General features: G+C 41.4%; 2 protein-coding genes across 7 annotated transcripts in view; one reads left to right on the forward strand and one right to left on the reverse strand.

Moving 5' to 3' along the window:
* Positions 1–25726, reverse strand: part of veph1 (ventricular zone expressed PH domain-containing 1) — a 92418-nt gene that overhangs the window by 41640 nt on the left and 25052 nt on the right. For all 6 annotated transcript variants that reach the window (XM_061682407.1, XM_061682406.1, XM_061682405.1 and 3 more), the window contains 2 exons: positions 4538–4701; positions 2281–2490 (listed from right to left, as the gene is read on the reverse strand). In XM_061682407.1, coding sequence (XP_061538391.1) covers positions 2281–2490; positions 4538–4701 — 374 coding nt within the window. The remainder of the gene's footprint in view (positions 1–2280; positions 2491–4537; positions 4702–25726) is intronic.
* On the forward strand, positions 13954–23343 carry ptx3a (pentraxin 3, long a). Its single transcript, XM_061682129.1, has 4 exons — positions 13954–14258; positions 17426–17585; positions 17800–18224; positions 21230–23343. The coding sequence occupies exons 1-4, from the start codon at positions 14120–14122 to the stop codon at positions 21895–21897; spliced, it is 1392 nt and encodes a 463-aa protein (XP_061538113.1). The 5' UTR covers positions 13954–14119; the 3' UTR covers positions 21898–23343.

A 25726-nucleotide genomic window follows, 5' to 3' on the forward strand; every position in this document is an offset into this window, starting at 1 on the left:
ACCGAAAAGCACGAAAGAACACTAAAACGAATAAATAACACACAAAATATTCTCTTAATAACCTGCTGCATGTGTTTTTCTTTCCTTGTTTCCGTTAATAATTTGCTTCTGATATTCAGTACATTGATGCTTTCTGTTGAGCTGCTATCCTGCAAACCTACAAGCCACACAGAGATATTGTTGTATGGATGTTTTTGACATTTTGATGACACACGACAGTGTGTCTTTGTGTATCAAGAGAAGATGACTTAAAGACAGACACCGAAAACATCTGAATGGCTTCGCTTCCTTTTGTATAATATCCATCCATCCATCCATTTTCTGAGCCGCTTCTCGTCACTAGGGTCGCGGGCGTGCTGGAGCCTATCCCAGCTGTCATCGGGCAGGAGGCGGGGTACACCCTGAACTGGTTGCCAGCCAATCGCAGGGCACATACAAACAAACAACCATTCACACTCACATTCACACCTACAGGCAATTTAGAGTCTCCAATTAATGCATGTTTTTGGGATGTGGGAGGAAACCGTAGTGCCCGGAGAAAACCCACACAGGCACAGGGAGAACATGCAAACTCCACACAGGCGGGACCGGGGATTGAACCCGGGTCCTCAGAACTGTGAGGCTGACGCTCTAACCAGTCGTTCACCGTGCCGCCTTGTATAATATCATGTTTTTTATTTTTCTGATCTTAGTGAGAAGATAGTTGAATGAAGTTGACATGTTCAGCCCAAACAAACAACAAAGCCAGTCACTCAGTACAGATGAAGTCCTTCAGGAGCTCAAGGAAGCCAAAGAAAGTTGTGCAACCAGTAACGGAGAGACGTGTGCATGTGTGTGTGGTCGGGAGGGGGGTCGATACTAACTTACAGGAGGCACTGCCATCACTCGGAGGTCTCTGCAGGGTAATTTCCCAGAAAAATAGGCCTTGTTTTCCAAATGACTACAATGTGAAGAAATACAGGACACTGAGGCCCAAATTATCTGGAACTACGTGTGTGTTTGTGCGTACTAAAGTTGAACTTGCAGTTTGTTGACATAGAAAACATACTAAAGGTGGTGTTCCCCTGTCTCTTTAATAAGTTTGTATGTTTGTGTGCGTGTTTATGTTCATTAAAGGCATACTTTATTTTCACTTTGTGCTAATTTGAAAAACATTAAATGAGCCCCAAAGGAGAAAAGAGAAGCTGTAACCTGCTCATTATTCTCTATCCCTCCCTCTCTCTCGCTCTCTCTCTTTCTCTCCCTCTGTCACACACACACCATATCTGTCTTGTTCAATGAGAAATATTCAGCTCTGTTTCATCCAAGGTAAAGTTTTACTGTTTACACCACTTCTCATGATAAGCCAACCATCACAGCAAATGAGCAGAGCATTCTGCCAAGCAGTGTTACCAACTCCTCATTAAGGAAAGTAGCTATTGGCTGTCCTAAAGGTCGCTAGATGATGTCATAGCCTCATTTTCACAATTGATTTCAATGAACGCTGTCGGAGAGAGGAATAACATTGAAAGGCAGATAAAAAGTTAATTTAAAAATGCTAAGTATGTTTAAAACTGCAAATGTTGAGTCTTAGTTTGTTTTCTTTATATTTCATTCACGAAAGAACCAAACCTATCGACTGACTCATTAACATGAACGATAGGATTGGGACCGAGTCGCAGTTGTGAGACGTTTTTTTTAATTTTGTTTTTTTAATTGCTGTATGTTTCACAAAGATGCAAACTCATGCTCCTCCTTTACTCTACTGAGAGAGATGGCGAACATAGCAGCACCCACTGCTCGTTGAGGACATGAACTGCAAAGTAATAACCTGCTTTCATGTCTCCAACACATAAACTGAACAAATTTTGTGGGGAATCACGGATTGTGTAGTGGTACATTCAACTGACTTCGATGCAGACAGCGTGCGTTCCGTCTCCACACACTGAGAGTGAATGGTTGTCTGTAACTAGTATATGGTACCATGTGACTGACCGGCAAACAGTTCAGGCTGTAGTCCGCCTTTTGCATTCAGCTGGGATACGCTCCTGCTCTCTGTGACACTGAACAGGCTAAGCGGTATAGAAAAATTGATGGGTGGATATTTTGTGAGATTCTTTGTTTACTTGTTTAGTCTAGTCACATTATTTAATTGGAGTTGGTGAAATGGAATCATTCCAAATCAGTATACAAGAAGGCAGCCAGGCCATCAATTCAGTTCACTAGTTTGTACTTCCAAACACTTTCGCTAAGAATCAGTTGTCCATTGTGTGTGCTCTAAGTGTGCGTGTGTATGTGTACCTCACTGATGATGCCCACAGCACCATGGATTTTGGCCACATGACCCAAGAGAGCAGGCCATTGTTGTCCCACAGTCCTGAGCTTTGGCAGACAGCTGACCAGCGAGGAGGGGCTGGCTTGAGACACATTCACCAGAGTGCCTAATATGGCCTCAATTAGAGACTGGTTGCCTAGGTAACTGACGAGGGCAGGCACCTGGGGGCTGAACATCTGAAAAGAGAATTGTATTCATACTTTTACAATGACTCCAACAACGTTGTGGTAGCGTGCATAAGCACCAAGGAGAAGGATGAAAGTCACTTTAAGACGTGGGAAGCCGAGCGAGATGAACAGTCTGGTGACTGATGATAAACAAAGACATGACTGTAGGACCGTCTAGCAACACTCTGGCAATGAACAGTTCCTCATTATCCACAGCTAGACTGGATTGGATCACACAATTGCAGAACACTCCTGCTGCTTCAATTTCAGTCACCTCATATGAATAATCACATTTAAGAACAGTGTTTCAGAACAGCACCAACACCACAGGACTTCTTTTTTAAAAAAATTTTTTATAAACACTGAGCTGGAAAATAGAAAGACACAACACAACATTAGCTCTGTTTTCTGTTATGTGGTATTTTACTCTGATGTTGAACACAATCAAAATCTAGTTAGCTCGACTGCCCATGTATTTTGTATGTAATACAGAGCAGCAGTTATTTGTAGAATTAATGTGTCTAAATAAACTTGACTCATAACACGAAAGCCCCGATTTACCAAAGGTTTGCGGATGCAAAAACAGGCGAAAACTTGTTTGGTCACACAAACAGATGCAGAAGCTGATCTAAAAAAAGGGCACACCCAGGTTTGCATCTGTGAAACAGGTAATATTGCCATGCAGTTCATTTTGCATATTCCAGGAGGGTTGTACGCAAGCATATGAATTTAGCACGCTCAATGTGATATATCAAACCTGAGACGAACTGCAACGGCTGATTTTGAGTCTGTAAATACTACGTATGAACGGCGGGAGCAAACCAGCATACACAGCGGTGCTAGCATCGATCAGGCAAAATGACAGGTGGTGGGGAGAAATTTCCCACTTGTGTAAAAAATTTTTATAATGCCAGAAATAAAAATGAACACGCCGTGTCATCTATTCAGCAATGCAATTTTGGATGAATGATCTAAGAGCTGGCTTCGAGCCAGTTACAAGAAGGGGTCATGCTATTTCACCTGACAAACTCCTTTGAACGCTCATTTCCTTACATCCGGGTCATTTGATTTAAAGTTTTAAACACAATGTTATGCAGGATGGGGTGAACATCCAATGGCCGCACACTCAAAATAGGGCTGGCTTTCCCCAAACTATCAGAGGGATAGATTTCTTTTATGCAACCTTTTGTTTGTCTTCCACTAACACTTCCAATTCCATCATTCCAAACTTCATTCTGTGATTCTGGTGCTCCCTCAATTTTTTCACAGTGAAAACCATCAGAGCTATCTAATGCGCCGAACCCTTTTTTTTTTTTTAAATACGGCAGTGTCCAGCACTTTTACACCTGTTGCCAACAGCGCACATGATCTGGTAGAGTGAGTGAACAACCAATTCAGCCCCTGCTATAAGGGATCTGAGTAAAAGATCGCACTCTTAGATCACACATAACATTCTCACCAACAGCAAGCGCAATCTGTTAGACTGAACACGCAAAGTAGCGCTCATTATTTGCGATCTCAGTAAATCAGGCCTTAATACGAGTTGTGTCAGAAAGGTTCCAGGACCGGCGTTACACACAAATTCAATATCGCAAACTCAAATTACACTTTTCCCCTTCAATGTGGGCCAGATGATCAACCAGGACATCTACTTAGAGATGCTGTAGCATTTGCTTTATTAAGTGCACAAGAAGAGACAAGATTTGTGGCAGGATAACTTGTGGCTGCTTCACCATGAGTGGTCCCCTGCGATGCAATGCGCTGAGCATCTGACAATCGTAGCCGAGAAAACATGGCCGTACTGCAGGAAACTCCCTACTCACCCAACCTAGCTCTGTGTGAATATTTTACTTTTTCCCAAGCTCAAGGGGGTCATGAGAGCATTGCAGAGAAGGCTGGTATACTGTGTTAGACTGCGGGGGAGTCTGCTAGATAGTAAATATTTTATTTCAGTCATAGTGTTGTGTGTTGTTGATGTCTATGCTACAGAGTACTGTTGAAGTTTTAGGCCTCACATTCAGTCATGCAACACACATGAAAATAAATAAAATCTTACCAGCGGATGTTGCTCAGCCACCAGTTGAAGCAGTCTGATCAGGTGTTGCTGTTCTGTGGACTCCAGCTGTGACATCACAGCAGTGAGCTTGCCAAGGTGACGGTGTATGACATCAGGTTGTCTGGGGTAGACTGAAGGGAGCACACGGAGGAGCATGTAGTTGCCTGTGGTCAAACACAGTATGTTTTTTTTTGTGTGTGTGGGCAAAGAACACGTCACATTTTTAATTGGATCATGTTCAAATGTTCAGCGTTTGTAACAGAATTTGAAATCCAGCAATGTAAATCTATACTAGATACCTATGTATGGGCAGTAGTAATGTATCAGATGAATTTTTAACAGTGAACGCAATTGTTCACTGTTTTGCTCATGTGTATGAGGTATAAATCTGAAAGAGTAGTATGTGTTGCTGAAAAGCACTGACTCATATTCTACGTATTGATGCACAATTGTACAAACAAGTATGTAGCACAAGAGCATGCGTTGCATGTAAAAAACATCTTAAAATGATTTAACTCATTGACTCAACAAAGACACGTTGTGGGTGACTTTTCAAGATTCAAACATTTTGGGCTTTTGTGTCCCGTAGAGAATTTACGTTAAAAGGCAGGAAATATAGTACATGTAAAGTCTTACAGTCAACTTTGGGGGTTGAACAGAATATGTCACAGATGCTCCAAGGTCTGCGACAGATTACAACCCAGATGTTTGATTTCCTGTATCTGCTGGGTGACCTTGATAGTGAGCAAAAAGCCCAAAGTTGAATGGAAAGAAATTGAATGAAGAGCAGACAACAAATGTAAGTTAAATAATCTTATAAAACAGCACCATCTGTGGATCAGTGGTGGTTCTGGGAGGGGAGTGCCCCCCTAACACTGTGCCTGAACCCCCCTGTGGGTCTACCTCCATACAATTACTATGCAGTACTGCAGTAACACAGCAACATCAGCAGTGCATGTGCACTAACTGCACACACATAACATTCTCGTCTTCTATAGTCATTATAGAATTACTAGATGGCTAAAGGGTTTAACAAGATTGCTTGGTGATTGTGAATTAGGAACAAGGAACTGATTTGAACTTTTACCCCCTGCTTCAACAATTGTCTTGCAGCCTCACATTCCAATTCATTCAACACAACAACAATCACAACAACAATCCCTGGAAGTTTGAAGAATGACTGGTGGAGCATTGATAGGGAACATCCATCCATCCATTTTCCGTACCGCTTATCCTCACTAGGGTCGCGGGGGTGCTGGAGCCCATCTCAGCTAACTCTGGGCGAAAGGCGGGATACACCCTGGACTAGTTGCTAGCCAATTGCAGGGCACATATAGACGATCAATAATTCACATTCACACCAACGGGCAATTTAGAATCTTCAATTAACCTACCGTGCATGTTTTTGGAATGTGTAAGGAAACCAGAGCACCCGGAGAAAATCCACACATGCAAACTCCACAAAGGCGAGGCCGGATTTGAAGCCGGGTACTCTGAACCGTGAGGTAGATGTGCTAACCGAGGGGTGTCAAACTCAAATTCACGGTGGGCCAAAATTAAAAATTGGGACAACGTCGCAGGCCAAACTCAATATTCAATGAAAAATCACTGCGATGTGCATGTTTCCCTTCTCTGCAGAAATGTAGCCTTAAAATGTATCATTTGACAACAAACTTAAATTTTGCTTAAACACTGAATCTGGAATAAACAAACTTTAATATTATAAACACACCAGAAGTCTAATTTGCAATAAAATACATCAGTGGTATTTGTTTGTATTTAAATAGATAACATGAACTGTTCTGTCTCTCTACTATTTATCTATCTCCAACCACCTTTCTTTTTTATGTAAATCTATTTTCAAAGGCCAACAACAAAACAACCCAAAAAAATAAGAATGTCCTTCAATAAAAAGCCAAACTTGAAACTATTAACAGTCCCTGTCTATGAGTTGATAAAGGGCATTAAAAAAACATGAGTTCAATTATGTTATATTCTTTGTTACAGCCACGTTGCTCCGCACACGACAAGCAGGTCTGTCTTTAATCTTCCGTTCCGCTTATCCTCACTAGGATCGCGGGTGTGCTGGAGCCTATCCAAGCAATCTTCGGCCGAGAGGCGGGGTACACCCTGAACTGGTTGTCAGCCAATCGCAGGGCACATATAAACAAACAACCATTCGTGCACACATTCACACCTAATGGCAATTTAGAGTTTAGTGAACAGATATTCTGCCTCCCACCTGTCTTGGAAGATAACGGTTTTCCATCTTTTGTTTGGCCATTTTTGGGTAGGGGAAGTGTAAATTTGCCCGATGAGACTGGTAGCATAGTTGCTAACGACAGCAACAGAAAGGGAAGGGGCGCTTGCCGGTCTAGACTGATGGGCCAACACACTGGAATTTGTAATATTAGTGGCCCATGTACTATATACTGGCGGACTAGCTCTAATGCACAATTGATATGGTCTTGCGGGCCAAATATAATTACATCATGGGCCAAATTTGGCCCCCGGGCCTGAGTTTGACATATATGTGCTAACCAGTCGGCCACTGTACCACCAGATAGGGAATATGTACAATCCCAAGATTGTCATGAGCCACTTTAGCATTTTTGTTAGTTATTAGATACTGAGCATTATGAGAACTCGTGCTGCCAATTCTCAGACAGCACATGATATTATGCGAAACTATTCATGGCCAAAAACGAATACATAATATGTCTATATGTAACATATTGCCCAGTTGCTTCATGTTTTACAGCAAGGTGATGCATAGACATCAATCATTTCAATGAAGTGCTGCTTTTGTCAAATGTGAAAAAGCTGTGGGAAGGCTGCCCATAAATATTAAGATGATGCATCTGTCATCCTCGTTATGTCAACGTCCCCTACCAGTAAGACCCAGCTCTTCATAAAACCAGACACATAGTGTACAGGGCACGTACAGAGACAAAGCTTTTTATAGCCGTAAGGCTGAAGCTGAAGCATTTATGGGATTCTTTTGAGGAATTTTTAGGGTCCACACAGGAACATGCTGTGGGGGATTTAAAGAGTTATACTATTGGACGCTCACGCATGCACACGTCTAAACACATGGAGAGCATCTGGGAGGATAACATATACAGTGCGAAAACCTTTAGCATCCCCCTTTTGTGTTTAAATCCCAATTTACAATGCAAAAGTAAATCTGCTATGGAAAGTTCACAATGTATGTTGGGGCTTGAGCTGGTGAACTAATGTCCTGGAGATGCCGCTAATGTGTGTTTCAACTATAAAAATGTCTGCTGTTGCATTTAAGACTGGTAGGAGCTAGGGCCAACCTCAAAGTGTAGTCAAATCCAAATGACTGCAATTCGCAAAAACTGTACATAATGTAACTATGCGGCTAACCACTTCTATGGTGGGGAAAAAGGCAACTCTTGCCGGCCTCTGAAGTGCATCACTCTGCGCAATTTTAGCCATTCCCTGGTAAATTTAAATTCACTTCAGAGGGTCTATTTTAAAAAAATGCAAAATTTAATATTAATTACTGTATATAACAATTATAGAAACAATAAACATATCTAAAAAGAGGTTACAAAGTCTGTGATTACATCTCTGTGGGTCCACCAATTTTTGTGTGATGCTAGATGACTGCTTGTGGGTGAAGTTGCAGCACAGCGACGAGACTTCTCAGGTTTCAAGAAAGCATCGTGTGTTCTCGGAATCCTCATTCTAAAATGCTAACAAGTACCGTAATATAATTCTCTTTTCACTTGTGCTTGTAACTTCAAAAAACATAATATGTTCATCTTTCATGCCTGTTCATTTACTTTACATGGGTGCAATGAAGGGAAATCTAGTCATTAAGCTTCAACTGTGCAAAATCATTGTCATGGCTAAACACATTTCTGACAATTCACCCAATTGTTATACAACAGGTGGCTTACTGACAATCCCTTCTCGTTCACCCTGTACACTGATCAACTAACAGTGACTCACAACACCTGAAATCAGTACTGATAAAATGTGAGTCAACCCAAAATCAGGCAAGAAATTGGCTTAACACGCAATCACATATGCCCTGCATTACTCGCGTGTCGAATTTGATGTTGCAGCCCCAATTGACACAACGCAAACTATCATCCCGACAGACTAAAACAGTCACATACTGTGTAACATTTCTATACCACTTGTGGTCCCCAGGTGAGCTGGAGTCTATCCCAGCTGACTTTGGGTGCGACGTGGACCCTTCCTGGTCGCCAAGAAAAATTTAGACAAAGGTGACATATTTATATACTATAATTACATAATGGGAAAGAAAAAAATTTAAATTACTGTGGTAAACAGTAAACCACTAAATGACAAAATCAGTAAGTTATAATTGTGCATGCAAACCATTGCAGAAGTCTAAAAATGTGATTTATGAAGCAATGCACTGTAGGTGTCCACTGCATGTGTTCTTCTGTCAGACCACAGCTGCATGTTTGGGCTTCTCTGCTTATTTTTGAAATATTAAAAATAAACACTGTCTTTAACACTTTAATGTACAATACCTTCTCAAGCTTGTTTCCAAGCCGCTTGACATGGATCATTAATTAGGATTCTTTGTATCAACTTTAAACTTCACCCACCCTCTTTGATTGTTTTGTTATGCAAGAGGAATATTTGCTAAATACAGTAAAACCTTGGAAGTTTGTAAACATACAATAACCGACAAGGGCAAAATGACAACATATCAATGCACAAAATTAAAATGGAACTAAAGTCTAGAAGTTTGGGGTTGTACAATTCGGAATTTGAACAAATTTGTTGGGGGAAATACACCTCTAAATCGCACTAGGCGTAATGTCAATTAAGCCATCCCATCGTGCCAGACCTCAGTTCACTGAGCATCAAAACATTAACGCTGGGTTGTTGTTGTTTTGCGACATTGCAATAGAATGACTCAACTGGGCTGTTATGAACATTAGCAGAGAAGAAAACTGTCCAGGATGTTATGTAATTTACTGTAAGGGAAGATTCCAACAGCATCACTTGTTCTAGGTAAGGTATTTTTTTTTTTTTTTTTTTTTTGTATGACACCAAAAATGTCACTTAAAACATTGCCTGAACAGTTAATAAACATTTTATGATGATGAAAGTTTGACCTGGGAACAGAATTCTATTTGCATTCTTTTGTTTTGTCAAAAAAATCCCAAAATATTTGTCAACCAATGTTCTGTGTGATTACTTCCAGGGTAATATTGTTCCAAATAAGAAAATAAGATTTTGTAATGTTTTATGTACATTTAGGTCTTTGCATTATGTTTTTCAATTTAACATGCACTGGATAAAGCTTTGGTCTTCCCAGGGAAATTATGATTGACATTCTTTTTCTGGTTGTGTCTTTCTTTCCTGACTGCTACTGATAATAAATTCCACACAATTATTATTTGAGACGAGGTCAGCATGTTATAGGCCAATGACTGTTTTTTTTATTGTTTTTTTTTTTTTTTTACTATTAACACAAAAGAGGTCTGTGAGCAAGTGTTTGCTAGCTTGTACCACACATGCGTATACTTTGCTTGTCTGTCCCAGAAGTCATATATCATGTCACTTAAACACCTCAGCTATGTGAAGGCGGGAGTAACTGTCACGTGAAGGCACAGGGAAGAAACATCTCCCATAAAGCCCATAATTTTCAAGATGCTGTGCATTTTTGTTGTATGTTGATCCTCCTGTCACAAGTGAGCACACCCCTCACATTTTGCAAATACTGTATATCATTATATCTTTTCATAGGACAAAACTGAAGAAATGACATTTTGCTACAATGCAGTCAGCATGCAGCTTGTATAACAGTTTAAATTTACTTTCCCTTCAAAATAAGTCAACACACAGCCATTAATCCCTAAACCACTGGCAAGAAAAGTACACCCCTTAATGAAAATGTCCAAATTGTGTCCAAAGTATCAATATTTTGTGTGGCCACCATTATTTTCCAGCAGTCCCTTAACCCTCTAAGATGGTTTAAATCAGTAGGGTTTAGGTCTGGGCTGGGCAACTAGTAATAGTAATGTCATAGTTCAACAATACAGAAAAATATCACACCTTTCTGATGGTCATTTTTGTTTTACATAAATTCTTCACAGTACTATGTGGATTAATGAAAGAGGGTGAAGGTAGTAGAGTTCACCAGAGTTTCCCAGGTTGCCACTGGAATCCTATTCCACTCCGCCATAACAACATTCCAGAGCTGGTGGATGTTGGAGACCTTTTGCTACTTCACATTCTGTTCAAGGATACCCCACAGATGCTCAGTAGAGTTTAGGTCTGGGCTGGTTGTTTGCTAGGTGTTTGAGGTCGTTATGATGTTGGAATACTACGTGTTCGTGTTTCGTGTTTCCTCAACGAACTTCAGCGCCCCAGTGCTGGCAACACTCATCCACATACCCACAACCATGCGTGACTATAAGCAAGAAAAGTAATGATTTTATTTTTTTAAATCTGTTCGAGTCAAAGTAGTGTCACCATTAAAACTTTATTTACCATATATGCATTTTTAAGTAACATTGACATGAATTACTGTAATTTAGGTATAAAATACAATTGTAACATTTTGTATTCATCTATTTATCTATCTATCTGTACAGCCATATGAATAAAACCACTATTCCACCCAGATAATGAGCAGGTAGAATACGCAAACAGACACAATGAAAAAGAAACACAGGAATGCAGCACAGAGCAATCAAATCCTTAAATCCCATGAGGAAGTCATTAGGTCAATCCGCTGGACCGAACACACAAAAGCATATATGCAAACACACACCCAGTCCCTAATTGTGTGATCTACACATGTAATCAAAATCATAAGCACACTTGTTGAGGCACAGAAGTGAGGGCGCAGAAAATAGTGAAGCCATTTAAAAATCCATTTAGAAAACTGCCTCTTTCACACACGTACACAGAAACTCTGCATGGGGTAAAAATCAATCCCTCTCTCCTCTTCCATTACCTGTTTCCCCCTCTCCCTGTGTTTGACTCACAGCAGCAGCGGTAATACAGTATCTGATTACGACATACAGGCTACCTCCAACGACGCATTACTCACTGCCTTTCCATGATCACTCACAGGCTGGGGTACTGCTCCCATTTCAACGGCACAAAGAGCTTTTTAAGAAAGTTTTGGACTTTGGTTTATGCGCTGGTGTTATTCTTATGCAACCATTTTAAAATGCAGCATCACAGATTAAATAAAGTGTACAACAAGGATATAGTCACAGAGGACTTGTTTTAAGCAGGCCAAAAAAAAGGGGGCGGGGGGGTTAATCAAGGCTAATGGTACAGTTATCTTCAGTTACTCTTAATGTACAATAATTCTGCTATATTGCTGTAAAAAATACTCCACCATTGAGAATTCTACAGAAAATGCCAAAGGGAGAGCATTCGACCCATCCCACCATGCAAAAACTGTTACAAAACTCCAAAACCATTTAACCCACAAATCCATCCATCCATCCATTTTCTGAGCCGCTTCTCCTCACTAGGGTCGCGGTCGTGCTGGAGCATATCCCAGCTGTTATCGGGCGGGAGGCGGGGTACACCCTGAACTGGTTGCCAGCCAATCGCAGGGCACATAGAAACAAACAACCATTCGCACTCACAGTCATGCCTACGGGCAATTTAGAGTCTCCAATAAATGCATGTTTTTGGGATGTGGGAGGAAACCGGAGTGCCCGGAGAAACCCTACGCAGGCACGGGGAGAACATGCAAACTCCACACAGGCGGGGCCGGGGATTGAACCCGGGTCCTCAGAACTGTGAGGCTGACGTTCTAACCAGTCGGCCACCGTGCCGCCCCCACAAATTCAAATATTTAATAATATACATTTATTCCATGCTTGCATCATAATTTTTGATAAATTTATTACGGCCATTGGATAACTTTATAAAAACTGAAATGGAAAAATGGTCCTTACCCGTTACTGTAAAATGTTATTACAACACGAGTGAAAGTAGGTGAGTTCGAACATAATCCTTTTTGGGATGCTGATCGACTTCCAATTGGTTTGCATTTTGACACAATTTTCCCAAGAAATAATAATAAACTTGTCTCATCTTTTTTCTGCTGTGTGGCAGCATCTGTGTCTCCACACTCCACACTAAGCAGCAGGGAGAAGGGGGAAGTTACGATCACACAGCACAGTGAGCACACAAACTCAAGCAGGGGAGAGCCAAGTCAGCGCACAAGAGTATTGTTATATAATGAGAGACCACATCAAGCTAAGGTGAAAAAAAATGAGCGTGTATTAAAGTTAACAGATGTAGTTCAAGGGCAGATTTCAGAACGATGTTAATGAATGTGTCACTGTCTACTGCAACTAGTAATAGTAATGTAATACTTCAACAATACAGAAAAATACGGTAGTACACCTTTCTGATGGTCATTTGTGTTTTGATTTTACATTAATTTTTCAAGTAGTATGTGAATTAATGAAGCAATATAATAATGCATATTACATATAATGCATCATTTGTTTTTTATTTGAAAAGACAAAAAAAAAAAATAAAAATGAGGAGCCACTTTGGAGATAAAGGAGTTTGACTCTTTTTAGGGAGCCGAGCCTGAAGAATTCATCAGGACTAGTGACGATAAGCGGCATAGAAAATGGATGTATGGATCAATCTGTTTCACTTCCTAAGTTTCACTGTCACCATGATAAAACCTGTAATAAATAATGTAATATTAATGGTTAGATGTGTAAAAAAATATCTTAACCACTGTTAGTAGAACAATAAAGTGTTTGTGTGACTTATGAGACTTACTTTTCTCCAAAATATTTTTTGTAAAATTAAAAAATTTGAGATCCCACTGTACATTAATTCCTACAGAATTTGTATTAACGTCTGAGTTATTACGTACAGTTTTGGCCCAAACTCAACTAGAAAGTATTTACAATCTGTCTTCTGATCTGACTGCACTATTTCATAATCATATTATTATCAGTAGTAATGAAGATGATGTGGGTCAAAGTGCTGTCTGTATCATCTCAAAGGCATACCTACTTACGATTAACAACCACCCCATAAACGGATGCAAAACCTGTATTTATGCTTCATAATAGCTTTGCCGTGTTTTGGATTTATGTGCACGTCAATAGCTTATAGACAAATATAGTATAATCAATGGGTAGCTCTCCTAAAAAGTTCAGTTGACTGATTGAAAAGAGTGAGTTGTGCGTGAGTTGCAACCAACAAGCCCCCTTCTTTAACTCTGTATCTGGCTAGAGTAGACAACACTGCTCGGATTCCTGCCAAGGATTGCTCAGCATTTAGCAAGAAAAAATGGGAGCGGTAGAGAGCAGGAGAAGGGGGGTTGGGGGATTGTTGGGGGAGGGACAAATGTTGCATGAGGTATCAGGGAGGGAGCGCTTAAAAAAGAGAGTGGTGGACCGGAGAAAGTGAGAGACCAGAGGGAACCACGGTGAATGACAGAGCATTTCCTCACATGCACAAAACATAGACAGAAACACAAGGAGGCAAGCCATTTTCCTCACACATCTATTTTATTCTTCCACTACTGCACTCTCACGCACACATACACACATTCAGAGCAGAATGTTGCACTGGAGGCTCCCCCTGGCAGTGGGTGTGTGGTCGATGTGTGTGTGTCTTACTCTGACCTATGAGGACGATATCGAAGTCAACTACGCCGACACCTACTACAATGAAATCACAGAGGAGGAGACACCAGAACGTAAGTGTTACACTGTGACAAATGCATTATAGATATTAATGTTTCCCAGTTGGGATTCAATTTGATTTTGGTTATTAATAATAATTCTTTCTATGGATTTTTTGTTTTTGTGATGCCACCATGGAACGGTACAAGTAGTGGTAAAACGGAAGAGTGTAACAATAACCATCAATCAGGAAACTTAACTTAAACCTCATACCTAGTGACAAAGCAATCACAAAGCTGAAGATGTGTTCTCATCATGCATTTCGACAGATAGACAGACATACAACACTTCATGAATTCTAGCAATACCTATGAAATGCCACTAGGTGACAGGGTTACCTCCCTGCTGCCTTGCCGTTACCTTTCTGTCAAGCGTCTTCAAAGGGTGAGTATTTTTACTTCACTTAAGTTGCATTAGATAGAGACTTCTCTATCTATATAATACTTGAGAGTTTGGAGTGTTAAAATGTCCCTTAAAAAATTGCTGCTAAATTTAATTGAGCCTGAATCAAATTTAAAAAAGAAAAGGAGAAAAATGCTTGTTTGAAATAAGAACAACTTGGAAGTCAAACAGATTGTGCTCAACTTTGGGGGTTAAACTGCTGTGTATTGGCTGCGAGAAATCTGTTAGTTGCTTAATACTTCATTGCATGCATGTAAGTGGACTTGGAATTAAAACTTGTAAGTAATTCAACAGCTTGAACCAAAATATATCAAATAGCCCTAAAAACAGAAAAATCGACTCTCAGATGTCAGAAAGTAATGCTGTGTGCGTGTTCGTGTATGCGTGTGTGTGCGTGCATGCGTGTGCACGTGTGCGTGCATGCACGTGTGTGTGTGTGCGCGCGTGTATGTGTGCACATGGAGTCACTCAACTCGCATTTTGCATGTTTGTTGATTTAAACCTAGCTGGAGGTCTATTTGCACCGCTAACAGTTAAACAGCAGCAAAGTTCGCCCAAGGAACCACCTAGTTTTTATCAAGCTGTCTGAATATCATTATAGTGTACTATGAGACGACCAGTAGGGTGCGTAATGATAAGAAAAAAATAGTCGCAGAAAAAGAAAACAGTAATTTTAAGAAAGAAAGTGAAGGACACTGAGAGGGGTTGCCTGAAGGAAGACACTGACTGCTAAAAAAAAAAAAAAACAGTCAATATGAGCGAGCGACCATGGAACAGTTCATTTAACCTTTTATAGGCGTTCCAACAATTTCCCCTATAATAAATTATGGAAAAACAAATGTATTCCTGTGGAGCAGGGACTGGGCCCGACCGCTAATAGCTAAACTCCATGGATAATTGAAGCCCATTATAATTAGATCGCTAGATAGCTAGATAGTGCAAGATGTGGCGTTAAATAAGAGTAAGGAATTGATGCAAACTTCCAACAATAGATATAGATAGATAGATAGATAGTTTTATTACAAACAGGGATAGGCTAATAAGCGTTTTCTACGGGAAATGGGGTCCCCCCCCCAAAAAAAAAAGTGGGATAAAAAGAGAAAAAAGAGGTGAATCCACAAGTGGCAAACAGCGAACATGCTGGGGTCCACTGTAATTCTTACCAGGGTCAAACATAGGCATCATATAACCTTATATTTGATGCTCACTGATTAGAGGTCTTTATTTCTCAGATGACATCATTCCTGATAGTGGTTTGAACACCTGATTGCACTGTAATACAATTCTTATACAGTATTTCTTTCTCTGATTGGTTGGGGTTTACTGTCTCAGCCCCCTAAGTCATGTAATGATTGCTGAACATCCAAATTATGTAATTTCATTCACATACCCACTGAAATCCTCTAGAAATGTTTATCTGACCTACTTTTGTAAGTTACTTTAAGCAGCCAGAGCATAATGCCTCAAGGGTGGTTGTTTTTTTTTTCTCTCCATGTAGGAATTCGCCACCCTGAAACGTACCTTTGTCCTATAACTACAGAAACCAGATTCTCTCAAGGTCGATTTGGAGTTAGAAATGAATGGTGACTCTTGAGTGGGCACTCCTTAGGAGACATGGAAAAACTGTTGGGTGTAGTAATAATAGTAATTGCTAATCAAAACAGTTCCCAGTTGTCTTAACATGTCTGTGACGTGCTTTCTTCAAAACACCCCAAGGACCAAGAATTAAAGTACAATTTAGACCTTCAGGTTTGTCCCACTTATCAGAAGTTAATGCTGATATTGGTGTTAGCAAACATTATTATCTGTGCATAGCTGCATTCTGCTTAGCTATTGGATTTGACATAATGTTTCCCTATAGTCTGTCCATCGTTTGAAAATGGCATATCCTTGCCTAGCCAAAGGGTATTGTGTTATAATTAGCTGCAGCTTCCAATTACCAAGCGTGTGTAGTTTTACACTTGATGGGTAGGCAGGCACCTTTGTAACTTTTACAGCTTTGTGAGTTCCAAATGCTTTCCATAGTCATGTTGACCTTGGTCCATTTAGCACTCATACTTTTGCTCAACAGATCTGAACCACACCAGAGTTTGTTTGCAAGACCACCTCTTAAAGCTGCCTGGGTCCATTCATTTGGTGCGCCCCAGGGTTTGGATGAGGACCAGAATTCGTTTTAACCAAAGAAAATACCCTCAATGTCAGACCATGCACTGAGGTCATTCCCAACATCCGAGTGCTTTGGTACCCAGCAGTATAAAAATGACACATATTCTTTATATTCTACTTCCAGGTCATTTTTGTCCTTCACTATTAAGTTCTTGGCGCACGGTGGACGACTGGTTACAGCGTCTGCCTCACAGTTCTGAGGACCGGGGTTCAATCCCCGGCCCTGCCTGTGTGGAGTTTGCATGTTCTCCCCGTGCCTGGGTGGGTTTTCTCCGGGCACTCAGGTTTCCTCCCACATCCCCCCAAAAAAACATGCATGGTAGGTTAATTGAAGACTCTAAATTGCCCGTAGGTGTGAATGTGAGTTCGAATGGTTGTTTGTTTATATGTGCCATGCGATTGGCTGGCATCCAGTTCAGGGTGTACCCCGCCTCCTGCCCGATGATAGCTGGAATAGGATCTGCGACCCTTGTGAGGATAAGCGGCTCAGATAATGGATGGATGGATGTTTTGTTCTTGCAGATAGAAAAAAAAAGACATTTCGCTAGAAAATTAACAGCAAGAATTTGTCATGATAACTACGTTGTTCTTTCTCCTTCCACTATGTCTTTAGCCACACCGAGTGCGACCCCCTGTAGTTCTCCAGACCTCACAAAGTGGGACAAAATCTTCTCAATGCTGGAGAACAGCCAGATGAGGGAGAACATGCTTCTCCAGTATGCTGATGACATTGTCAAAGTGGAGATGGGGTCTCTGCGTGGGGAAATACTCAGGTCAGTTGGATGACTGAATGAGATGTTTATACAACAATGGTCCAGCTGACAACAACCATCCAGGTCCTGTTGACTAATATGATATTTTACAATTTCCAAAGATCTTAGCAGAAACTGTCACATGAGTCATCCAGAAATTATGATATCATTATATTTAGTCATAATGGATCGTTGGTTACTCCATTTGATCCTTGATGTTGGTTCCGTTGGCTAGGTTTGTGGCCCAGTATGGGGGTTCTTGTGGGGTTGCAGTGGAGACAGCAGGAAGGAGGATGGCCTTGCAGCTGGAAGGACGCCTAAGGGAATCCCTTGAAAGACTAAAATTTGGAGATTACATTCCCACTGCTGGTGGTAATTCTGTTGGGAATTCAAACAATCTGGAGGCAATGCTACAACAGCTTCTCTCCACCGCACGAATCCAAGCGACCCGGCTTGGCAAGCTGGAAAGCAGCTGCTTCAGCAACCCAGGAAGTGCGAAGGCAACATCGCAACTTTCACAGGGAGGAAGCACTGACCATAGAGAGCAGGAGGTCACAACACAAGAGGTCGTTTTGGAGGGGGCCTTGGCCGTGCTGCAGCAGACAAGAATGGAGCTCCAGGAGGTGCTGAGTTCATCACGGCACAGATACCTGCCTGGAGGTAAACTATTGTCTGACCTTTATCTCATAGAACCCCAGAATCTGTGTTATCTTCTCTCTCTTTGGATTTGTCTTTTTTTTTTTTTTTTTTTTTTTTTGCTTGTTACCCAAATTTATATCAACTGTGTTGACACATTTAGGTCATACTTCATGTCCAGGAATGAGACCACCCTCGCTTATCTGCAGTCAATGACTATAGATCAACTGACAGTCAATGACTGTCAGTTGATCTACAGTGGGAACAGAAGGTAATCAGACCCCCTTAAATGTTTCACTCTTTGTTATATTGCAGTCCATTTGCTAAAATCATTTAAGTTCATTTTTTCCTCATTAAATGTACACACGACACCCCATATTGACAGAAAAAAAACTAAATTGTTGACATTTTTGCAGATTTATTAAAAAAGAAAAACTGAAATATCACACAGCCATAAGTATTCAGACCCTTTGCTGTGTCAGGTGCTGTCCATTTCTTCTGATCATCCTTGAGATGGTTCTACACTTTCATTGGAGTCCAGCTGTGTTTGATTATACTGATTGGACTTTATTAGCAAAGCCACACACCTGTCTATATAAGACCTTACAGCTCACAGTGTATGTCAGAGCAAATGAGAATCATGAGGTCAAAGGAACTGCCTGAAGGGATCAGAGACAGAATTGTGGCAAGGCACGGACCTGGCCAAGGTTACAAAAACATTTCTACTGCACTTAAGGTTCCTAAGAGCACAGTGGCCTCCATAATCCTTAAATGGAAGACGTTTGGGACGACCAGAACCCTTCCTAGAGCTGGCCATCCGGCCAAACTGAGCAATCAGGGAGAAGAAGAGCCTTGGTGAGAGAGGTAAAAAAGAACCCAAAGATCACTGTGGAAAAGCTCCAGAGATGCAGTCGGGAGATGGGAGAAAGTCAACCATCACTGCAGCCCTCCAGCAGTCGGGGCTTTACCGCAGAGTGGCCTGACTGAAGCCTCTCCTCAATGCAAGACACATGAAAGCCTGCATGGAGTTTGCTTAAAATAAAAAATAAAAATAAAAAACAAACACCTGAAGACTCCAAGATGGTGAGAAATAAGATTTTCTGGTCTGATGAGACCAAGATAGAACTTTTTAGCCTTAATTCTAAGAGATATGTGTCGAGAAAACCAGACACTGCTCATCACCTGCCCAATACAGTCCCAACAGCTAAGCATGGTGGTTGCAGCATCATGCTGTGGGGATGTTTTTCAGCTGCAGGGACAGGACGACTGGTTACAATCGAAGGAAAGATGAATGCCAAGTACAGGGAACTTGGCCACAAGTTCTGTTCAGAAGTTCTTGGATGAAAACCTTCTCCAAAGTGCTCAGGACCTCAGACTGGGCCGAAGGTTCACCTTCCATCAAGACAATGACCCTAAGCACACAGCTAAAATAATGAAGGAGTGGCTTCAAAACTCCGTGACTGTTCTTGAATGACCCAGCCAGAGCCCTGACTTAAACCCTATTGAGCATATCTGGAGAGACCTGACTGTCCACCAACGTTGGCTGTCCACCAACGTTCACCATCCAACCTGACAGAACTGGAGAGGATCTGCAAGGAGGAATGGCAGAGGATCCCCAAATCCAGGTGTAAAATCTTGTTGCATCATTCCCAAAAAGAAGGCTGTGTGATATTTCAGTTTTTCTTTTTGAATAAATCTGCAAAAGTTTCAACAATTCTGTTTTTTTCTGTCAATAAGGGGTGCCGTGTGTACATTAATGAGGGAAAAAATGAAGTTAAATGATTTTAGCAAAAGGTTGCAATATAACAAAGAGTGAAACATTTAAGGGGGTCTGAATACTTTCCGTACCCAGTGTAAACCTTTACAAGGTACTCTACATCTTTACATCACTTAACTTATTTCTGGTATAAAAACATAGCATACGCATATATACACAGTGCACACTCAAAAATTACAAGCTTCATCCCAAAACACAAGCTTCAAGCTTACAAGCTTCATCCCAAAACACAAAACACAAATAGCTCTCAAATGGTTTCAGTCCCAACTTTCGTTTCTTGGTCATCTCTGAGATAAACACTGATAAAAAACTTGCCTTTTCTGCTTGACACCATTATTTCCTCAAATTATTCAATTTGAATTAATTAAAAGACTGAGAGACCACACATACATTCACTTACACGCAGAGGGAGATGCGATTACCAGACAATCGTCATAAACCCACACCACAAACCCTGGGGATGAACAGAAACAGATGGGAACCAATCATGAGAATACCCAGTCTGTCCAAAATCTCTATTTTCACCAATATTTAATGAGTGGCAGAAACCAAGGAGAGAAGGCCCATCTAAATTTGGATTTTAGTAATAACATAAGCCTGGTAATTGATAGGATAAAAGGAGATCATAATTATATATCTCTCCAAATAATGTGTTAACTCTTTTTACTTGGCAAATGGTTGTATCTCTGAGAATGTACATCAAAATACATTCTTTTCCCCTCTCTTGGCGCCCTCATCTGTCCTTGCTCATGACGGGCACTTAACATGGGCTCACATTGGCGGGCTATGACCAGTTTTGGGTGGCTGCTGGGTCCTGCGTTGGGCCCTGTTGATGGGAGGGGACCCCAGGCTCTCCGAGAATGGTGGGGGGATTGGCAGCGGGAGGGCTCGCTAAATTGTGTTTTGGGGGGCGGTGGTCCGGTGCCCGTTCTCCTCCCTTTGAGACTGGTCGGGGCGTTTCGGTCGGGCTCGGGACCTCCCTGGGTCCTGGGGGGATCGGTGGCCTCCCCCTGGTTGGGTCCCCTGCTGGATGGGCTCGCTGACTTTTTTTTTTTTTTTATTACTTTATTGCATGTGAAGATTACCCTTAGTAGGGTGTGACAAAGACTTTCTGCTTCATGGAATTGTTCTTTGTTCCCCTCTGCATTAATCCCTTTTTAACTGTCAAAAAGTACTATGTGAAAATGACCTAATATCATAAGATGATTGATTCATTCTTTCATGATCTCCATTACACCCTCCTGTCACACAGGTAATGAGATGGCAATCCTCTTCCCCATGCGTTCCCGTCGCATCTACACTTCAGTGATACCGGATGTCCCTCTTTCACTATCCTCCTTCACTGTTTGCCTGTGGGTGAAGCCAGTCACAGTCTCCAATAAAACTGTTCTCTTCTCTTACGGCAACCGTCGTAACCCCTATGAGATCCAGCTCTTGCTCAGCCACACCTCAGCCCTGTTTACCATAGGAGGAGAGACTCACCTGGTGGAGGCAAGGGGTGTGGTCAAGCCAAAAGGTCCACCAGAATGGATCCACCTATGCGGGTCTTGGTCCTCTGAGCAGGGCCTGGCATCCTTGTGGGTAGGTGGAAAAAAGGTTGCTTCCACACCTGGAGTGGCAGAAGGACACATCCTACCAGACGGAGGCTCACTCCAGCTGGGACAGGAAAGGAATGGCTGCTGCCCTCTGACCCCGAGTAGCAGCGGCAACGGGGTGCCAGGGTTTGAAGCAGGGTTCGATCCCAAGCTGGCATTTGCGGGAACGATGGCAGGAGTGAATATGTGGGACAAAGTGCTGCCGGAGGAGAAGATTGTCCAGCTGGCTTTGAAAGAGGGCCTTGGCTGCGAGCAGAGGGGGAACATAGTGGCGTGGGGTGTGACGGAGATGGTTCCACATGGAGGCGCTCAATTTATCAACTAAAATCCACTCTATGACATTCATCAGCATTGTCCTTGCCGATCACAAACTTTGTAATCTGCTTTCATGCTAAAACTGAGAAAACTTATCTTTCTGCAAATACTTCGTTTATTTTTTTTACCACAATTTCAACTGAGGCCATATCTCACACACGCTGCTTGCTGCGACACACAAACATTGTCAACCATTCATCTTGGAAAACGTGTTTCGTAGCAGGAAATGTGCTGCAAGCTATGTTTACCAAAGACCTAATTAGGGTGAAAGAAAGAGTCCATTGTGAAAGTGAGCAAGTTCTGAGCCAATAAATAAAAGAACTCAGCAGATACAGGAGAGGGTAATCAGTGGTCAAAAAGAATTTCAATGTTTTAATTGTAGACCCTTGAATTTCCTTTTAAAGTTACTCATTCATTCATTCATTTTCCGTACCGCTTATCCTCACTAGGGTCACAGGTGTACTGGCTCCTATCCCAGCTGACTTCGGGCGAGATGCGGGGTACACCATGAACTGGTCGCCAGCCTATCGCAGGGCACGTAGAAACAGACAAACATTCACACTCACATTCACACATACGGACAATTTAGAGTCTTCAATCAACCTACTATGCATGTTTTTGGGATGTGGGAGGCAACTGGAGTACCCGGAGAAAACGCACAGGCATGGGGAGAACATGCAAACTCCACACAGGTGAGGCCCGGATTAGAACCTGCAACCTCAGAACTGATGTGCTAACCAGTCGTCCACCGTCCCGCGTCTAGTTTTATCATACACAGCAAACGTTGTTAATTGCATCATTATCATCTTTTGGCATTTGAAACTTGGTATTTGCTTTCCTAAACTAAGTATCATACTGAGCAATTCTTAGATTATTCCCATTTGACTAAAAGAGGTACCATATACAGTAAAGAGCTTTGCGATGTTGAGCCATGTGATCTAGCCAATACTTGTGACTGAAAACTGCTGTGCATGCTTCCTGTCAGAAAGCCAACTCTAGAAATAACTTTAAATTGCAGAAGCTGAATAAGCAATATTGCGTTTTCTTTCCCTTTTCACCTCCCTAAGATGGAAACTCTGTCAATACCTTACAATGCTTTGTACTCATCAACATGTTTACATTCATATTAGTCATTTTATGTCTGCTTTGTCAGCTGTCCATTATTTTTTACACATACTGTAATATGTTTATCTTTTTTTTTTTGCATTGCAAAGTTACATTGTTATATTTGTCATTTGAGGTGGAAATGTTTTTATATAAGTGAGGGCAATGTTTACAATGTCTGGTCTTTTGTCAATTAAATTGTCTTGTATATATAATACTGTATATTGATTGAATTTGGTGTCCCTGGCAATGTCAACTGGTCAAAATGAATGTATTTTGTACATAAATGTATTTTGCATAAGATAGTTGGTTGAACGCAGAGTGTGGTATGAATAAACCTATAATACCGTAATTGTTTTATTTCTGAAAATTTGTTTTTCTTTTTTGGTTAAAAGATGGGTTTTCAAAAGATGAAGACAAAAATTCAGTAAGCAAAGGAAAACATATAGTATAAAAATTTATTTATCCATCCATTCATTTTCTATACCACTTATCCTCATGAGGGGCACAGATGATGTGTTCTCGGCCCCACAAGACAAAGTAGCATTCAGTAGATGCATGTTTCTCAGCTGGGTGGTCAAGAAGACATACTGCTTGCTAGATGAAATTTTTAAAACTTGACTTAAGATCAGGTTTTTCTCAGAGGAGGAATGTACCCCACCGCAACGACATCTAAGAGTCGCCACAGCAATACCACTCAATGTTTGTGTGACTCTTCTGAGACATACAATATGTGACTCACCAGATAAATTGACATTTCAAGTGAAATTTAAAACCCCAATGAAACACTCATGCTTGTCTAACCAAGATATCACACACCATCATTCACCTCACCCATTACATCAGCACACTTTCTGAACACAATGCAGGTGGGAGACACATACGTGTGTAGAGGTCATCGGTTTTTGCTTTTGAGCTGCATGTTTCCAATCCTGTGTTTGCATTCCACTATTTACATTCAGTTCCAAGGATGGTTGACTCGTTAAAAAGCAACATAATCGTGAAATACGTCAAAGTGAGGTTTATGTACTGCAACGGCACAAAAAGAAAAAAAAAATTCGGAGCTGGATATTTTAAAGCCTTCAAAGTTGTCTCCTGTGTGGTTGTGTCATATACTTATTGGTTTTAAAAAGGACCACCATCAGTTTGTCACCCCCTGGCGAACTGTATCAGTGGGTTTTGTGCAATTTTATAGAATAGACAAGATCTTTTTGGCATTGCTATTGCTTCACTTTCATTTCTAACTCAGCTTTCTTACAGTTTAAAGCATTACAGTGTTATCCCAGGGTCAAGAACTTCAGCACTACCACATCACAACTGATGAACCATTCACTTGATACAGCACAAATAAAATGTAAATAGAATACATTGAAATAAAAAAGCCATGACAGACCAGCCCCCATGGGCCTTCTCTCGTACTTTCTCTTCGGATCTGGTGAGCTGACTTTGGCATGCAGTGCTTGCATAAAAGTAAAATCATACAATACCAGAGGGTATTTCCACTTAAACATATTTGGTTTTAAATTTCATTTAACGTATTACTTAAACACATAATTTTCATAAATCATTACCTTGAAAAATCACATGGTTTTACCGTCTGATTTTTGAACACAGCGTCGGGACTGAACATCCATCCATCCATCCATCCATCCATCCATTTTCAACACCGCTTATCCTGGTTAGGGTCGCGGGGCGCTGGAACCTATCCCATCTGACTTCGGGCAAAAGGCAGACTAAACCCTGAACTGGTCGCCAGTCAGTCGCAGGGCGGGACTGAACAATGTGTCCAAAAATAATTTCCATTTTCATTCTTTCATCTTCCGTTCCGCTTCTCCTCACTAGGGTCGCGGGCGTGCTGGAGCCTATCCCAGCAATCTTCAGGCGAGAGGCGGGGTACACCCTGAACTGGTCGCCAGCCAATCGCAAGGCATATAGAAACAAACAACCATTTGTCACTTAAAATCCGGTTGACAGAGTCTGGTATTTCCAGAATTGGCCGCTGTGGTTTACTGGCGCTGTGGCGCAATGCAGGCAGAGAATGGGACTGACGTATTTCCGTGTCACAGATATAAAATATGACTAGATCCAATTACAAAAGACGTGCCTCCACTGGCTACGTGGTGACCATGCTGAATATGTGGTATTGACGGGCTCTCATGATGGTTTGATCTATTGTCTATTGTTCTATTGTGGGTATAGGACTGACAGAGACAGAGAGCGGCAACGCTCTGAGGAATACAAAACAAGTCTTTGGAGTCTGCAACACACACACACACACTCACACACACACACACACACACACACACATATATATATATATATATATATATATATATATATATATTTTTTTTTTTTTTTCTTTACCGCTTCTCCTCATTAGGGTCGTGGGCTGCTGGAGCCTATCCCAGCTATCTTCGGGCGGGAGGCACACCCTGAACCGGTTGCCAGCCAATCGCAGGGCACATAGAAACAAACAACCATTCGCACTCACATTCACACCTACGGGTAATTTAGAGTCCTCAATCAACCTACCACGTATGTTTTTGGGATGTGGGAGGAAACCGGAGTGCCCGGAGAAAACCCACCCAGGCACGGGTAGAACATGGAAACTCCACACAGGCGAGCGAGCGAGAGACATGGCTCTGAGGAATAGTCTTTGGAAAATATATATATATATATATATATAGCGGTTGAAAATAAAATATATTTAACACGGCATCATTTCTCTCACTAAA

This window comes from Phycodurus eques, chromosome 7 (genome assembly GCF_024500275.1).
Source record: "Phycodurus eques isolate BA_2022a chromosome 7, UOR_Pequ_1.1, whole genome shotgun sequence".
Lineage (NCBI taxonomy): Eukaryota > Metazoa > Chordata > Actinopteri > Syngnathiformes > Syngnathidae > Phycodurus > Phycodurus eques.

Excerpts from the sequence above, each read along its gene's own strand:
- ptx3a (XM_061682129.1), top strand. The coding sequence starts at position 14,120 with ATGTTGCACTGGAGGCTCCCCCTGGCAGTGGGTGTGTGGTCGATGTGT. Across the intron at positions 14,259-17,425 it reads AGAGGAGGAGACACCAGAAC|CCACACCGAGTGCGACCCCC; the intron begins GTAAGTGTTACA and ends CTATGTCTTTAG. Across the intron at positions 17,586-17,799 it reads CTGCGTGGGGAAATACTCAG|GTTTGTGGCCCAGTATGGGG; the intron begins GTCAGTTGGATG and ends TCCGTTGGCTAG.